The 18,704-nt window shown below is 40.3% G+C and overlaps 1 protein-coding gene across 1 annotated transcript in view; it reads right to left on the reverse strand.

Annotated features, from left to right (window-relative positions):
- Positions 1 to 17,066, reverse strand: part of CENPF (centromere protein F) — a 63,908-nt gene extending 46,842 nt beyond the window's left edge. Inside the window, exons 1-7 of the mRNA XM_008701148.2 lie at positions 16,940 to 17,066; positions 14,279 to 14,479; positions 12,858 to 13,054; positions 7,420 to 7,541; positions 6,950 to 7,041; positions 4,406 to 4,697; positions 3,064 to 3,266 (exon numbers count right to left, since the gene is read on the reverse strand). Coding sequence (XP_008699370.2) covers positions 3,064 to 3,266; positions 4,406 to 4,697; positions 6,950 to 7,041; positions 7,420 to 7,541; positions 12,858 to 13,054; positions 14,279 to 14,440 — 1,068 coding nt within the window. The 5' untranslated portion in view covers positions 14,441 to 14,479; positions 16,940 to 17,066. The remainder of the gene's footprint in view (positions 1 to 3,063; positions 3,267 to 4,405; positions 4,698 to 6,949; positions 7,042 to 7,419; positions 7,542 to 12,857; positions 13,055 to 14,278; positions 14,480 to 16,939) is intronic.
- Between the last annotated feature and the right edge of the window lie 1,638 nt (positions 17,067 to 18,704).

An 18,704-nucleotide genomic window follows, 5' to 3' on the forward strand; every position in this document is an offset into this window, starting at 1 on the left:
TGAGTAACCCACAGGAAACAACAAAATGAAAAACGAAAAGAAATAGAAAACAAAAAATAAGACGGCAGTTTTAAACCATGACCAGTCAATAATTACATTAAATGTAAATGGCCTAAACATGCAATTAAAAGACAGATGGTGGAAAAGTGAATTTAAAAATATACCCAACTATTTGCAGTCTATACAAAATTCACTTCAAATATAATAATAAAAAGATAGGCTGAAAGTCAAAAGACAGAAGGAAATACATCATGCAAACACTGAAGGAAACCTGGAGTGGCTAAGTTAAAATCAGAAAGAGTAGACTCAAGAATAAAGAAAATTTCCAGAGACAGTGAGGGCTATTATATAATGATAAAGGTCAATCTGCCAAGAAGACATAGCAATCCTAAATGTGTATGCACCAAACAACAAAGATATAAAATACGTGAGGTGAAAACTTAAAACTGACAGGAGAAATAGGTAAATCAACAATCATGGAAGACTCTCACCATCGTTCTTTCAACAACTGATAGGAAATGAGCAAAAATATAGAAGAATTCAACAACACCATCAACCAACAGATAATTTGGGGCTAAGGATAATTTTAAAACACTTCACCCACTAACAGAATATACTCCCCCCCCCCAGGTGCCCTTGAAACATATACCAAGATAGAACATCATCTTAGGCCATAAAATAAGCCTCAACAAACTTAGAAGAATTGAAATCATAGACTATGTTCCCTGAACAGAATGGAATTCAATAACAGAAAGAAGAAAATTTCCAAACACTTGGAAATTTAACAAGGTATTTCTAAGTAGGCCATGGGATAAAGAGGAAGTCTCAAGCAAAGTGTTCTAAAAATATCTTGTATTTTTATTCTTATTCCGGTCAATGTATCAAAATTTGTGGGACACAGCTAAAGAAGTACTGAGGGAAATTTATAGCTTTAAATGCCTACACTGAAAAAGAAAATTCTCAAATCAATCATCTAAGCTCCCCACCTCAACAACCTAGAAAAAGAAGAGCAAAATAAACCTAAAGCAAGCAGAGGGAAATAACAGAGCAAAGATACATAAGGTTGAAAAAAGAAAATAAATGAACCAAAGAGCTGATTCTTTGGAAAGATCAATAAAAGATCAACAAATTGACAAATTTTATTGTTATTAACAACTGACAAAATTGACACATCTCTAGCAAGACTGACAAAGAGAAAATGACAGAAATATCAGAAACAGAGAATATCACCTGACCTAACAATATCAAAAGAAAATACTACAAATAGCTACATTTTTAAGTTTAAAAATTTGGATAAAATGGACCATTTCCTCTAAAAACACAAGCTATTCCAACTCATCCAGTATGACATAAATAATTTTAATAGCTACATATTTTAAAAATTAAATTTGTAATTTTTTAAAGACTTACATATTTGAGAGCGAGAGAGAGAGTGCATGAGCAGGAGAAGCAGAAGGAGAGGAAGAGAATCTCAAGCAGACTCCACACTGAGTGCAGAGCCCAATGTGGGGTTTGATCTCGTGACCCATGCAATCATGACCTGAGCCGAAACCAAGAGTCAGACATTCGATCAACTGTGCCACCCAGGTCCCCCTTAAATTTGTAATTTTAAAACTCCCCCCAAAAAATCTCCAGGACCAGATGGTTTCATGGAGAATTCCATCAAACACATAAAGAAGAAATAACACTGATTCTACACAATCTCTTCCAAAAAACAGAATGGTGGGAATGGTTCCCAATTCATTTTATGAAGCTAGTATGACCTCTGATACAAACACTAAAGCCAGAAAAATAGAAAACAGCTGACCAATATCTCTCCTGATTCTAGACACAAAAATCCTCAAAATTTATTAGCAAATAAAAACCAGGGGCGCCTGGGTGGCTCAGTTGTTAAGCATCTGCCTTCTGCTCAGGGTGTGATCCCAGTGTTCTGGGATCGAGCCCTGCATCAGGATCCTCTGCTGGGAGCCTCCTTCTTCCTCTCTCACTCCCCCTGCTTGTGTTCCCTCTCTCGCTGGCTGTCTCTCTCTCTCTCAAATAAATAAATAAAATCTTAAAAAAAATAAGTAAATAAAATAAAATCCAGAAATATATAAAAAGAATTCTATACCACGGTAGTGTAGGGTTTATTCCAAGGATACAAAGCTTGTTGAAATATTTGAAAAGCAGTGAATGTAACCCACCATATTAACAAGCTATTATTTTGTACGATTACATGTGAATCTACAATTACTTTAAAATAAAAAATAAAAAAAAATAAAAAAAAAAAAGAACCTGCCCTCAAGAGGCAAACAGGAGATATAAGTCTACCTACTATAGTGGTTCTTACCTACTGCCTTAGAAATATCTAGAGTTTATTAAAAGTAGATTTCTTAGGCCCACATCAGACAAGCGTCTAACAGGATTAATTCTGCAAGGTTCTCAGTGTAAACCTCAAAAATTCTTGACTCTACCAGATAGTCTGCCCTCTTGACTACTTCTTAAAGTCTCACATTTTCTTTGTTTGTTTGTTTGTTTCTTTCTTTCTCTCTCTCTCTCTCTCAGGATTTTATTTATTTATCAGACAGAGAGAGAGAGCATAAGCACAGGGAGCGACAGGCAGAGGGAAAAGCAGACTCTCCACTAAGCAGGGAGCCCAATGTGGGACTCGATCTCAGGACCCTGGGATCATGACCTGAACAGAAGGCAGCTGTTTAACCAACTGAGCCACCCAGCCGTCCCTGCTTCTTTTAAAGCTCCATTACTTAGTCGCCTTTTGTATGTGTCAAGTGCCATACATACATAATATTTATTCTTCCCCAGCCTCTTAGATGGACAAGAGATCAGTGACTTGCCCAAGTCACTCTGCCTGGAAAACATGCAGTCCAGATTTGACCCCACATCTACCCAACTCTAAAAGAACTTACTAGTTCAGCTGCACCAATACTGCCTAGTATGTACTAATGAGGTTCATCGCTAACATTTATTTCATAAATTTAAGTGTTAAAGTATTGTATGAAAAGAATTTCCAAAGACCTGTATGATGAAATGTAGTCTTTCAACAACTCATGAAAAGTCCAGTACCTTGGCTGATGCCTGGTCATACTGTGCTGTCGATCTCACCAGTTCATCCCTACTTTTATTCAGGGCTTTCTCTTTTTCAATTAATTCTGCTTTTGCTTTCTCCAGTTGGAGTTGGAGTTCTTGACATTTATTCGCTTGGCCTTTCATTTCTTTTTCTTGTCCTTGCAGATGTAGTTCCAAATCACTAATCTTGTTCCTTAGCTCTTAAATCACAAAGAAAAAACCCACACTTGAATTAATATATATTTTTCAAAAAAATTTACAACTCAATTCAGAATGTATCATTTATGTTACTACTCTGCTCTGAAATCTCTGGTGGGACAAATATAAATCAATTCACACTTAACACGGAAGCTACTTTAACTGGATTTAATTCAAATAATTAGTCTCTATTGTCATTTGTATTCAAATATCCCATAGGAAGCAGGAGAAACAAACTTCCTAATGTTTTCAGAGAAACTTGGGAAAGAAAATGGTTTTCTAAAATCATGAGGAGTATCTTACTGAGGCTGCAAAAAGTGCATCCCATATCATACCCCACGTTAAAATTACCACTTGCTTTTATACACTGGCAAACTAATATGTGTTTTGTGTCCATATCAATGCAAATGAGTGCTAAGCAGTGCAAAATTCACCCTCCTGTATTCTCTGGTAACTTCACCTCCAATAAAGACCAAGACAGTGTGAACCTCCTATACTGCCAAAATTAACAATAATTCTTTTCATTTTTTTTCCTACATATACACAATACCAGTTCCAACGGCACTGGCAGCATGACAGTTCTCACCGGTGAACACCGACGGTGATTTTCAATAGATCATAGCACTGGAAATTATCGTCGTCTGCAGAGTAGATGCCAAACCACCTGGTGCCCTTGGTTGTTAGCTGTGGTGTGGTACCCCAGCCAAGGTCACAGGTTTGCTCCCATATGGACAACCTGGCAGTGCAGAGCAAAGCTGCCCCGCAGACACATGCCACACCTCTGGCCAACGCTGGCCAGACCCCAGGCTTGGTCCATGGGCCACGAAAGAAGCCAAAGGAGAAGCGTGGGTGCGTGACAACTGTAACTGACCTATTCACCCTACTTCTGGAAAGACAAAGCCACTCAGACTACTTTTGTAGGCTTCAGGGCACCAGCTTTTTAGTACAAATGAAAGGACATTACAAAACTGTGGTATCTTTTATCCCAAAAACAGTGTTTCCCATCACCAGATTAAGATGTTGAGCTTTGATGTGTCTGACAAAACACACAAGCACCTTTTGGGACTAAGAACGTCTGGAATCACCTCAGAAATTATCTCAGGAAAATTTAATTTCAATTTAATTTAGCTCAAAAAGTTACCTTGATTCTGGGCTTTTAATTGGTCCAAAAGATGAGAATTGCTTGAATTATCACAGAAACTGCTATTAGCATCTCTTTTCCCTGTTTGCAAAGTTGATCTACTCGGAGTCACCTCTTGTTCCCCAGAAAAGTGAGATGCAGAGAAATCTCTCCTAATCGGAGTTTTTAGTGCATTCAGTGAAAGCCGAGTTGGGGTCTTTTCTTGTTGCCATGAGAACACAGATGAGGAAGCCTGATGTCGTGCAATGTCCCGGTGATTCATTGTGCTTTGGGGAATAGCCTGACTCGCTTTCTGTAAAGATAGAAACTCTTTAGAGCCCTTTAAACATCTCAATATTCAAGGCTATTTATTTTCAGGTAGAACATAAGACATAATGCCAAGAAGTTACCACTTCCACTGCATACCAAGAAAGAATGTTCATCAAGTCAAGGGAACCATTAGGTCCCAATATCCAGGGCAGGAACTGTCTAATGGTTAGATTTCAGCATTGAAGACTTAAGCCAGTACCATTTGAGTCCCAATCTATTAAAATGGGCTCAGTGTTTATATCTATTCTGCATTCCTTATATACTCCGTTAAATACAAGTGATATTCACTACCATTTTGAGTTCTGAAATTTGGTGTCCTTTGCCTGTCCTTGGTCACCACCCCCTCAGCTTTGCATAAAGAGGATCAAAATTAAATATTAACCTGAAGAACTCTTTCAAGAATCTCACTTTCCACCATACCATTCCCAAAAAATGTCATATAAGGTGTTTTATGTTATATAACACACATTTGGGGATTTGCTACTGCTTTGAATTCTTTATTTTTTTAATTCCAAATAGTTAACATACAGTGTCCTATTAGTTTCAGGTATACAATGATCCAACAAGTCTATGTATTTCTCAGTGCTCATCAAATAAACCCCCCTTATCTCCTTCTTTTGTTCTTCTCTCTACCTCCATTCTTTTTTTTTTTTTTTTAAGATTTTATTTATTTGACAGAGACAGACAGCCAGTGAGAGAGGGAACCCAAACAAGAGGAGTGGGAGAGGAAGAAGCAGGCTCCCAGCAGAGGAGCCTGATGTGGGGCTCGATCCCCGAATGCCGGGATCACGCCCTGAGCCGAAGGCAGACGCTTAACGACTGCGCCACCCAGGCGCCCGTCTACCTCCATTCTGACAAATATCGAGACATGGCTATAGATGGTGCATTAAATTTTTTATAGCAAAAGCTTTTCTTGCCACACGGAGAGGTTTGTGTTTGCAGAGAATCAAATTTCTCCACCAAAAAAATCTCTGAGAATCAAAGCCAGGAGCAAAAGTGGGCACCAATGACTGGACTGGATCACAAAGTACATGATATTTCTAAGACAAACCAGAGAATTACTGTTAATTTTTATTCACCATGAGAAGTAATACCTTTGCTACATATCAGAATCCTGGTGACTTCCAAACAAGGGTTAAAGGCATGAAAATAATTTAAAGTGTTAAAGCTCTCATAGGTACTTTGTGATCCTCAGTATGTAAGTTATCTACTTATAAATCCAGCCTTAAACTGTTTGAATTGTCCCATCTCAGCGAGTTCTTATGGTTAACAGAAATACAACATTAAGTGCAAAACTGGGATTTATGTTGTTGTCCCCCCTCCCCCCACTTTTTTTAGCAAATAACATCACAGAAGCAGAAATGGTAAGGGTAAATTCTACAGATAGCAGGTATATTTAGGGTCGGTCCCTAAACTAGAAGCAGGGGTTTCCAAAACCTGCATTTTGTTTCTTTTGCTGACATTAAACAAACCTCTTCGCCCACCTCTCTGCCTATTTACCCATACCAAAATGGAGTTTAAAACCCTCTCCAGCAACTTATTTAACAGAACTGGGGAGATTATCTTTTTTTTTTTTTTAAAGACTTTATTTATTTGACAGAGAGAGAGACAGCCAGTGAGAGAGGGAACACAAGCAGGGGGAGTGGGAGAGGAAGAAGCAGGCTCCCAGTGGCGCAGGGAGCCGGATGCGGGGCTCGATCCCGGATCTCTGGGATCACGCCCCGAGCCGAGGGCAGACGCTTAAGGACTGAGCCACCCAGGTGCCCCTGGGGAGATTATCTTGATAATGTTCTCCTCTAAATAAACATTTCATGAATAATGACGTTCAAACCCCATGTCTCTTGCGGCAATCAGTAAGGACTGAACGGGAAGCAATCAATGGCCTCTAGGTGATAAAGCCAGCCAGTGAGTGTCTGGAATGACCCTGGTCCTACCCTCTCCTTACCGTTAGATCTCAACAGGGAAATAACTATGTGGCTACAGTCTCGGTAGAATTTGATGAACATCTAATGCTTAGGGATAAACTGATCTCCCCACACTTTTTTTTACTCCTACTTGCTTTTAAAAACAAAAAGTAATTATAACTAATGTAATCAGCCAGGAACTTTATCTTCTCAAGGTAAGAAAAATGTGCCAAGCTCTACACGAACCAGACGTTTCTCCAACCTTGGACTCCTATATATCAAAGTACTTCTTCAATAGCACACTCTATTATAAGGCCCATAATTAACTTACTTTAGCCTGCAAGGCTTTAACCTCTGCCTCTAATCTTTTTCGTTCTTCAACCTCTTTATTATATTTTTCTTTTAGATCTTCATACTTGGAACCTAAACAAAGACAATGAGACACAGTTTTACTTCGGTCATTGATTTCATGAAGGAATTCACAGATCAGGAATCATTCATTACAAAGGTCTAGAAATGAATACTGTGGTACACTAAGTAAACAGATGCTGGGTTGGAATATTCTGAACCTGAATTATTTTTAAAACACACTACAGGATAAAATGAAAAGTTTAAAGGCTTAACCTGGAAGCTCAGATACAGATACACAAATGGGTATGTAGCCCATTCATGCCCAAATTAAAAGGTTGGTTTTTTTTTTTAAATGCCCAACTTAAAAGTTGAATTCAAAGATGAGTTAATTGATTTCTTTGACCGGATTAAAATCCCAGTAAAGGAGCTATGAAAGGAAAAAATCCTTACCACTATAATATTGACTTGGGGTTAGTGGAGTTGCAAAGATTTTTTGTGGTGTGCTGGATGAATACACAGAGACATCTGCAGCCTGTGCGGCTTGTTGGCTTCTCTCAAGTTCAGATTTACACCTGTTAGAAAAGGACCCAAGAGGAAGCAAATCAGAGCAAATGCTACCGAATGCCAGCACCCCCCACCCTGTTCCCAGAGGGTAATAAACTTACAAAAACTCCACCCTCTAAGAATTCTTACCACTTCATTGGTCCAACAGACATTTAATAAGAGCTAACTTATGGGACAGACCTAAACTCAGTCTCCCCTCTTCAAAGGAACTCAGTCTGGTTGGGGAAACAGCCAACAATTACAATGTTATAAAGGTTACAATGAAGATCTGTAATGACAATATGGTTTTAGAGTTGGGAGGCTAGGGATATGTTCTGAGCCAATTTTATACTCCAAGCCAAAGAAAGACACAGGAATATTTAAAAACAAAAACAAAAAAAACCCAGAATTTCAGAAACAGATGCTAGTGTCACTGAAGCACGGGCTCAAATCACAAACCTGAATGACATCACTTGTGATATTAAGGCATTCCAAAAACATAGACTTGCCACATATTTCATGACATTTTAAAAACACAGACACAAAAATCAAGTTAACATAGTGCATTTAGAGAAGACAGGGCTGGAAACAGTCACAAAGAAATGGGAAAAGTAAGCTATATATTGTACATATGTACAGAATATTTCTATCACTTAAGTTCTGAACACCTTTCAGAATCAAGCAACCTGAGTTAAGAGGATTCAATTCTCACAAGTCTATAATGTCTCTGATTTTAGCTCAACACAAGAAATGAACACCCATAGAACAGCTAACGATGTGCAGCAGTCTTTCTCTCATGGACATGTTGCTCAGAACAAGGAGTGAAAGTGCTCCAGAGCCCTAGCTCCACCCTGCTCCAAACTCGGTCCGGGAAGGAAAAAGCAATGTCTGGGCTGAGAAGGCTTGCTCTGCAAATCAAATCATCACATTCGAACTTATGGTAGGTAACAGCACTGTCCAATAGAAAGGTTCTACCAACATGTAAAGAGCAACAAGAAACAAATGCATTTAATCTTAGTATTTTATTTAACTCCGTATTTCCAAAACACTATCATTTCAATTAATAGTCAATACTAAAATTATTGAGATATTTTACATTTTTTTTCTACTGAATCTTCACAATTTGGTGTGCATTGCAATCTTATAGCACATCTCAATTTGTGTGTGTTTTTTTTAAAAGATTTTCTTTACTTATTTAGAATTATTTAGATTCTTTCTTTCTTTCTTTATTAGAGAGAGAGAGTGCACAAGCAGGGGAGAGGGGCTGAGGGAGAAGGAGAAGCAGATTCCCTGCTGAGCAGGGAACCCGATGGCAGGGCTCAACCCCAGGACCCTGGTGTCATGACCTGAGTCGAAGGCAGACACTTAACCGACTGAGCCACCCAGGTGCCCTGTCACATCTCAATTTATAATAGCCACATTTCAAGCACTTAATAGCCACATGTAGCAAGTAGCTACCATGATGAATGGTCCAGGTCTATAGAATACCAAAGGTGTAGCAAGTTTGGTGATTTTAGGGATGAATTTCAAAGAACCTTGAAAAATCAGTGTTTCTTTTTCCTCTTAAATTCACATTTCATTAGAAATGTGCCTATCCTTTCATTAGAAAAAAAGTTTATTTATTTTAAATATAAAACTATACCCTATTATTTCTATAAACCTTTATTTCTCCTATTTCCTATGAAGAAAAACAAAAACTGCCACCAAAACAGCACTAAGTTAAGCTGTTTTCTACTAAGTTTAACTGTACAAGATTGTCAATATTCAACAGTTTTGTTTTTTTTTAAGATTTTAGTTATTTATTTCACAGAGAGAGAGAGAGAGCACAAGCAGGGAGAGTGGCAGGCAGAGGAAGAGGGAGAAACAGGTTCCCTGCTGAGCAGGGAGTCTGATGTGGGGCTCAATCCCAGGACCCTGAGATCATGACCTTAACTGAAGGCAGACGCCCAACTGACCGAGCCACCTAGATGTCCCTACTCAACAGTTTTTGACCAACATTTCAAATGGTTCAGCCTAACTTGTTTGAGACCTTCCAGAAACCTAATCAATGGCCACTGATGGAGAAAATAAGTTTCTGCCCTACATGTGAAGATTAGTTTTGCGAATTTGAATACACTCAATAGTTTTTGTAGTTTATAGTTTTTATATTCTAGAAAACTGAACTCTTAATAAAGTTTTTACAGTCTGAGGTTTATAAAGTTTATAAACATTTATAAACATCTATATCTACATCACAGATAATAAAAATACTTTTTTTTTTAAAGATTTTATTTATTTATGTGACAGAGAGACAGCCAGTGAGAGAGGGAACACAGCAGGGGGAGTGGGAGAGGAAGAAGCAGGCTCCCAGCAGAGGAGCCTGATGCGGGACTCGATCCTGGAATGCCATGATCACGCCCTGAGCCGAAGGCAGACGCTTTAACGACTGCGCTACCCAGGCGCCCCAATAAAAATACTTTAAAACTAAATGTGCTATCCTAACCCCAACTATAAGAACTAATAATAATAATGTTAACACTTACAAGTTGCTAGGTATCACACACAACTCTGGACACTTTATACCTGCAAGTATTGCCACCAAATGTCACTTTGCAATAAAATATAGACATGTATATAAAAATATGTTTACCTAAAATGTTAAAAATACAAACATTCCTGTCTAAATTATTAAGACCAGTATTTCTGGGGTGGCTAGGTGGCTCAGCCGGTTAAGAGACTGACTCTTGGTTTCCATTCAGGTCATGATCCCAGAGTCATGGGATCAAGCCCTGCATGGGTCTCACATTCGACGGGGAGTCTGCTTGGGATTCTTTCTTTCTCTCTCCCTCTTTGCCCCTCCCTCAGCTTGCTTGCTCACTTGCTCTGTCTCTCTCTCTCTCTCAAATAAATAAATAAATAAGATCTTTAAAAATAAAAATAAAACCAGTATTTCTAAAACCAGCAGTCAAAATATGCTTTCAAAGAAAACTATTCTGGCATTCAGAAAGTAAGCTTCCTACTTCTCTAGCATCTGTTTTCCAAGAACAACTACCTATCTTTCATTTATTCATTCGACAAATAAAATTTGAGGGCCTGCCAGGTGAACGGGGTACACCAGTAACACTGACCAAGTCCCTGTTCTCATGGAGTCTGGTATGGCAGACAGTAAACAAGAAAACAAAAAACTCAATGAGATAGAAGTTATTTATCATTCCAACATGCAACTTACAGAGAGCCACCTTCCTATGTGGGTAGGAAACAAAATTAGGAAGAGATTTCTGTGTACCTAAATTATCTTCACAGGAAGACAAATAAGAGTAATTATAAAGTGTTTTAACTTTCCAAAATATATTTGAGAAGTAAGTAGAATTAAGATTATTGCAGCCACATTAGGGAAAAAAAACTTCTTAGTATCAAGATATTTATTAATTACAAAGGGAAAAATAGTGTAACTTCACAGTGGAGAAACCCAAACAACATCTCAGCCAAGGACTCAGGGTAAAAATCTTAGTAGGGCACGTACCCCCTATAGGATATACTGAGAAAGGCACATCACCACTTCTGCGGTATTCTCACCCAAAATTCATAACCTCAGTCTGACCCAGTGGTTCTCAATCCAGGATGACTTTACCCTCCCAAAAGACATTTGGCAATACTTAGAGACATGTTTGATTACCAAAACATGCAGGTGGGAGAGGTGCTACTGGCATCTAGTGGGTAAGAGGCCAGGAATGCTGTCAAGTGTCCTACAACGCACAGGACAGCCTTCCATAGCAAAGGACTATCTAGTACCAAATGTGAACTATGCCACTGCTGAAAAGCCCTGATCTCATCAGTAGACAAACCTAAATTGAGGACTATTCTACAAAAGAGCTGACTAGGACTCTTCAACAATTTCAAGGACACAAAACACAAGAAATGGTCATAGCTTAGAAAGAGACTATGAAAATATCAACTAGGGGCGCCTGGGTGGCACAGCGGTTAAGGGTCTGCCTTTGGCTCGGGGCGTGATCCTGGCGTTATGGGATTGAGCCCCACATCAGGCTCCTCCGCTATGAGCCTGCTTCTTCCTCTCCCACTCCCCCTGCTTGTGTTCCCTCTCTTGCTGGCTGTCTCTATCTCTGTCGAATAAATAAATAAAATCTTTAAAAAAAAAAAAAAGAAAGAAAATATCAACTAAATGTAATGTGGAATCCTGGATCAGAGAAAACACAGGACTGGAAAAACTAGTGACATTCAAATAAGGTCAATAGTTTAGTTAATGGTATTGAATCAATGTTTATTTATGGTTTGGTTATCGCACTTTGCTTATGTAAGATGTTAATAATGGTTTCTATAAATCTAAAGTTATTTCAAAATGAAAGTTTTTGTTTTTGTTTTTTTTTAATTTCTGGGTGTGTATTAGCAGAATCAACAATGGGACAATCTGCTAACGTCCACTTTGCTTTCCACCTGTATTACTCCTTGTTATTTTGACAAAATTCCACTGTTAGAAGAAGAAGATACCATCTATAAGCTAACAGTATTTTGGTCCCACTGGATTTATTTTGATTAATGTCTCAAGTTGTTTGGGGATTTTTTAATGGAAAATAAGTCATAAGCACTGTGTTTTATTGCTTAAACTGGCAAACTGGTTATGGCTTATGGTTCCACTTAAGATGGAAGATGGGAATCTCAATGGAAACCTCTTCTTGAGGACACTTCCTCCCGTCTCCAGCTTAGATTCCACGGCACACGATTTTAACCACTCTCTTCCCAGCAACCTCAATTATTCCACCATCTTCCATCCCATGACCCTGGCCAAAAACAACCATAAGCCCATCCTCCCATTCACATTCTCAGCATTTACATCCCAGATGGTAAATGGAAAAAAAAAAAAAGGCATACAACTCTATGGATGGGTCCCACTATAAATTCCTGGTCTCCAACCTCAACTGGGCCCTCAGTGTTCCTAGGTCTTCTGACATTCTCTACAACAGCTTTTCCACTCAGAGAAAGAAACATAAGCCATCAGTACTAGCCGTGCTTAACTCCCCTCCATCTTCCAGTACTCGCTGTTGAGAGATTTGGTATTATTTAAACCACATCATCCAGTAACAAACACAGCATCTGGCCCACGAAGCAGCTTAATAAATATATCTTGGATGAATAAATGAATAAGCAAGAAGCCATTTAATGAATTTACGTAGTACTGAGCCATGCAATGATAGGACTGAAGTACAGAAGAATTAATTTTCCTCAAGTCATTGTTTATTTCACTGGGCAAATGACTGCAACATATAATTACATCATTAAATGAAAAGATAAAAGCATCCAATGAATACACGTAAAGAATATCCACATTAATACCACTCAAAAATAATTACCTTTTCAGTTCCTGTTCCAGTTTTTCTATTTGTTTTTTGCTGGAGTTCAGTTGCCCTTCTTGGAAATTCACTTGTGACTCCTTGACTTGAAGTTCGTGAGAAATTTTCTGCTTGGTCTTCTCCAGATTCTCACATATTTCCATCAAGCTTTGGTTCTCCCTTTTTAGGTTTGCGCCCTCGGTTTTTTCATTCTCAACCTTATGGAGAACATGCAGAAAGAAATGGGTCTCTTACTTCGTGAATTTACCAAGTATTTGTAAATCTGAGCATAACACCCATGATTAATTATTCTGAGATGTGGTTGCTGTAATCCACAGGTCAGTGCTCCTTCAAGAACACAAAAATTTGTTTGTAAAGATTTATTTCTTTGAGAGAGAGCACGAGCACAGGGCAAAGGGGCAGAGGGTGAAGGAGAGAAAGTCCGAGCAGATTCCATGTTGAGTCCGGAACCTGACCGGGGCTCAATCTCACAACCCTGGGATCATGACCTGAGCTGAAACCAAGAGTCAGATGCTTAAGTGGTGGGGCCCCACAGGCACCCCAAGAACACAGCCACTTTAAATGACCTCACTTTGAAGCCTGTAGATAGAAAAGTTCTACAAAGTCATGAATTACATTGTCTTTCGTCAGGGCTATATGTACCCCTCCTGGAAAGGGAGGCTTAATGTCCTTTCAAGTATAACAAAATCAAAAATAAACCCTATAAATCTTCCTTAGAAATTAATTTTAAAGTCTGGCCATTGGGGCATCTGAGTGGCTCAGTCAGTTAAGCATCTGACTTTGGCTCGCTCATGATCTCAGGGTCCTGGGATCGAGCCCCTGGTTGGGCTCCCTGGTCAGCGGGGAGTCTACTTATCTCTCTGTTCCTCCTCCCACTCATGCTCTCTTTCTCCCTCTCTCTGAAATACATAAAATCTTAAAAAAAAAAAAAAAGAAAGTCCAGTCCCTGAAGCCAGTTGTTGTAAAAATTCTCCCACTAGCGGAGCCGTTTTAGAAGCAGTGACTGTACCACTACCTTTTTGGCCAATGCAAAGGGAAGGAAAGAGCACTGTTCTAGTTTTCATTTCCTAGCCCAGAAGAGAAGTCTGGGAATACCAAGGTGAAAAGCCCACCCTCGGGGAGCAATATCCATCTGGACTACAAAGAGTGCTAATATTGGCCCCCAAATTCAGAGCCAGAGAATTTTGGCCACGTTGGTATGGAATCCAAAAGCAATGTCCCATGTGTGGTCCCAAACAGAATTAAAATGGAGCTCTCAATATTAGCAGGTAAGCAGAAGCAAGGGACAGAGCCTGGAGAAAAAGGAGAGGGGCGGATTACCACCCGAAGAAAGCACACCCCCTTTCCTCAAAACTTCAGACCCAGATCAAATAATCCAAATACTGAGTGAACGACTTTAAATGCTAGCTTTGCAGTGATACCTTCTGCTTCTGCTTCTGCAGCGCGGCCTCCAGAGTCTCCAACTGGAACTGCCTTTGCTGCCTCTCTTTCTTCAGCTTGTCCAGCTGGCCTTCCAGCTCTTGAATTTTTTGAAGAGCTCTTGTAGGCAGGCCCTCCTTCCATTCTTCCAAAGCCCAGCTCATGTTGCTCTCCTTTCTTCACTATTCACATTTAAAAATAATCTGGAAAGAATAAGCAGACTGTGAGTCTTACTGTCGTAAAAAGAGACCAAAAAGTCTTAGAAACGAAGGAGTCTCTAAGGAGTTTCCAAGCTTCACGTTTCTAAATATCAGGAAGTATAACATCTATCTTCTCCACCCCCTGAAAGATGACCACCAACAGCTCTGATTGTGAGGTACCCAAGATGCTCGTGTGGCTTCCCTGGCTCTCTGTTTTTCCTATTTCTCAGGTTTGACTTCTTAGCTACCTGCTTTCTACCGCTCACTTTGTTTTCATGATACAAAACAGGAGGTTGCAGGCGAAATAGGTCCTATAAACAAACAAAACTCATGATAAGTTATTTTGCAAATGCTCTTCTTTCCCTCTTCACATCACTGCCACGCATACTTCGTCCCTCTTCCTCTGGGAAGTCTTCCCTGGGGAGATCCCTAACCTGGCCATAGCTCCTGGTCATAGTTTGTCACGGCACAGCCCCCCCTTCCCAGCAGTTATTATGTGTTGAATTAATGCACAAATGAGCAAAGAGCGAATGCCATATTAGTGCTAGAATCACTGCAAACTGCGGTAAAGCCTCAGTAATTCAAATCTCAGCTCAGCCACCTACAAGATATGTGACCTTGGCCATGTTATTTAACTGCTCTGTGCCTCAGTTTCCTCATTTGTAAAGTGTGGATAATAATGGCGGTAACTTCCCAAAGCCTTACAACAGTACTGTATTTCCTGATAAGCATTAGGTACCTGTTAGCTATTATATTAATCCCCGAAAACACTTCATTTGTTTATTTCAGCCTCGGGCACCAAGAGGGAAGTGGCCTACCTCCTTCTCAGCCACATCTTAGGAAATTTAAAACAGCTGGGAGAAAAGTATGGCAATTGTTCTTTATTCATTAGCCTCTAGAACTTCAGTGAAAGAAAAGCATTCGTTTTCCGGCTATTTGGGCAAGGTGAGAATCTGTTTTTTACTAAATGAAGTGCACAAACATTTTAGCGTCTTGCTTCAATTGACTGTACCAATGAAACTTTATCAGAACTAATAAACAGTTGATAAAATTACAAGAATGATAAAGAGATGTTCAAAAGTTAAGAGAAAGAGCAAAGTTCATGGAAAACATAGTTGAGATATTAAGCCTTGGAAGGCACTGTTTTCTCTGTCAGTTTAATTTTTTTCTTTTTCCAGATCTCAGTTCTTTGAACACAGCATCTTAAACTCCACTCCCATCTGCCCAAAAACTGCTGAAAGAAACCTCATGCCTCTCCACCAACAAAGGACAGTTTACACTGTCACACTAGGCTTCTCCCTCCATTCCAATCTAGCCTGCTCATGCAGGGGTGGGAGTACAATACCCCAGAGGCACACAACCATAACCGTTCTAAACACTTCTGCAAGCCACTGAAATCATTACGTCAAGACGCCATCACCAACAAAATACTAAAAGGATGAATTTAGAAAGATGATAGAGAGGAGGAAAATAAAAAGAAGGAAAACTAGCAAGTTGAAAGCTTTTCCATTTCAAAGCCTAAAATACAGCTATAAAGAAGTGGTTAAAACAATCCCCAGACCCAAGCTAATTTTTATCGGATTAAGGCATCAACCACAGTCTGTATGGAGCCACCGGGGCAAAGGACAAAAAGTGTAAATCTCCAGATTAAGATGAGCAGCAGGTGTAAAGGAGGGTGGGTAGGTGAAGAAAAGCTCTGGGTGTCGAGGTTCCTGCAAGGAGGATTTTGCAGAAAATGCTCTTTCTATCTTAAATATGGGGAGGGCACTCTTTATGCCCGAACCACCCATCCCCAGCACTGGAGGCCTACTTTCACGCTTTCCCTTTAAAAGGAGCTTCCCAAGTCGCCGCCTACAGTGCCATGGCTGAGCCTAAGAGTGAAGACTCTGCTCCTCTAGACAAAGCTCAAGGATAGGACTCGTCATTTATTTATTTCTGGGTCTTCATAACATAGCAGAGCCAGGCACTCAAGCGTGTCCAAATAAATGTGGAAGACAAGAGAAATGCTTCGCAACTAACAATAGGCACGCCAACGTGCCGCGCAGATCAAAACCCAAGCTTTCATTTCCTCCATGAACAAAGGACCGACGTCCAAATTTCAAAAAGGAGCCACGGGCTCTGGACGTAGACGGCTGCTAGGAAATATCTGCTAGTCTCCAATTCATGTATCTTAAAGAGTAAGAAACTGATCCCCCAAAGTGCGAGCTCCTGACCGAGCAGGGTCTGCGGACACTAGTGCGAGCACATCTCTCCGAGGAGCAGAGGGGCGCCGACAGCCCAAAAAATCTAATCCGGGCGGATCCTCCAGTCCCGTCAGGTGGGAGGGGGCGGTCCCCTGCACCCACCGGGCCCGGGAGCAAGATCCCACAGGCATCCACGCCCAGGATCCTCGGGCAGAAAGACAGCCGCCCCCTCCCCCGCCAACGCCCGCCGCCGAAGCCCCGACCCACGCAGGACACTCACCTTGCTGGCGGGGAGGGAAAGACGACCCCTCAGAGAGTCGGGCTCCGGTGCAGCCTCCGCGGGCTTCAGTCCACATTCCAATTCAAACTGCCCGCGGCCGCCACCGGTTTTCGATTCGCCCGCTTCCGGGGCTGACCAAACTCATCCTCCAAGCCTATTGGTCACCGTAAGTAGTAATGGGCCAATCGGCTTCCGTGCACTCGGACTGCCGGCTCTGATTGGCTCTTTCGGATGGATTTAAAAATCAAGCCCTCACCACCTGGGGCCGAAGCTAGAGTTAGAGTGGTTTTTTGTTGTTGTGGGAGGGCGGAGACCACGTGCTTTTTCAGAGGCTGTAAAACTTTTTGAACCGCTACTTTGGCAAAAGCCGGTAACCCGGCAGGCTGATTAGGAGGGTGTGGTCTATCGCCTACAGCCAGCGGAATTTTGCAGTCTGGCGAACACTCTAGCTATCTACTTATTTTAGGACATAGATACGAGGTATGATGCTTGCTGTGCATTCTTCATCCAGTGTCATTCTTAACAATTCTTTGAGGAAAGTATTTCCATTTTATTTAAAAGTTAGCTGAGGCACATAGAAGCTCCCTAATTTGAAATTGAATCTAGGACATACAGGATCTCACTCTTAACTGCTGTCCTCTATGATCATATTCTGAAGAGGTGAGTCTGAACGCTTGTTAGCTGGATTCCAAGGAAGGACATTGCAGCCAGAAGAATTTCCAGAACTGGATGTAATCTCTCCTTACTATGGAGCCCACTAGTTTTGTGTGTTTTTATGTACTTGTTCTATTTCCCTATTCAATTAAAAAAAATAAGCTTCTAAAGACAGGACCAAAACACTGAATTGTTAAATTAATATATCTCTGATGCTGTTGTCCTCCTCAATAGATTCCAAGCTTTCTGTAACCCTCTCTCCACCGTTCATTAGGTGGTTACCTATATCTAGACTGTTCCTTACCTTTTCTGCTCATCTTTCAGTACCCAATTCAAATGCCACTTTCTACATAAAACTTCCCTATTCTCATCCACCCCTTAGAAATAATTATTTCCTACATCTTTCCTAGAAATTGGTGTATACATTATATTTATGTCTGTCTGTCTGTCTCTCCTAGCAGTCTCGAAAATTCTTGTAGAATGAAATCAGTTTTGATTCATTTTTGTATCTCTAGTAACTCCCTAGTAACTTTGCAGATAAAAAAAAATGACCATCTTAGGATGTAAAACTACCATCTGGAGAAAGACCTTGTTCTCCACTATCCTTGAATCCCCCCAAAATGAAGAGGGAGCCAGTAGGTAGGGAGAACTTTTACTGGGCACTGCTATGATTAGTCTAGCATCTGACTGTTCTGGGATTTGACTCCAACACTAATCACAACACTAATCACAACTTCATTGCTTCCTAGGGGGTAATTATTCAACTATTAGCTCCCTAAGGAAAACAGAACTAGGAAGACATAACAGGGGATTTTCAAGGATTGCATTTACTACTTATTTATTCATTTTTTAGTAGTCACCTATTGAGGAGTCACTGTGTAGCCAAGCCTTGTACTACATTCATCTATAATAACCAGTAAAGAAATACATTGACTTCTTGAACAGGGGAATCGTGTGATGAAGGCTATTCTGTGACTTCAATTATGATTTCCTTCCCCTGCCTCTATTTTTAGGGGCTGAAGGGGGTGAATCCCATCCAACAAAATGCAGATGTCTTCGGACAGTCATTTTCAACTCCCTCACTTCTCCTTTTAAAGCTGCTCCCTCCTTG

The sequence above is a fragment of the Ursus maritimus genome, unplaced genomic scaffold (assembly GCF_017311325.1).
Source record: "Ursus maritimus isolate PB19 unplaced genomic scaffold, ASM1731132v1 scaffold_2, whole genome shotgun sequence".
Lineage (NCBI taxonomy): Eukaryota > Metazoa > Chordata > Mammalia > Carnivora > Ursidae > Ursus > Ursus maritimus.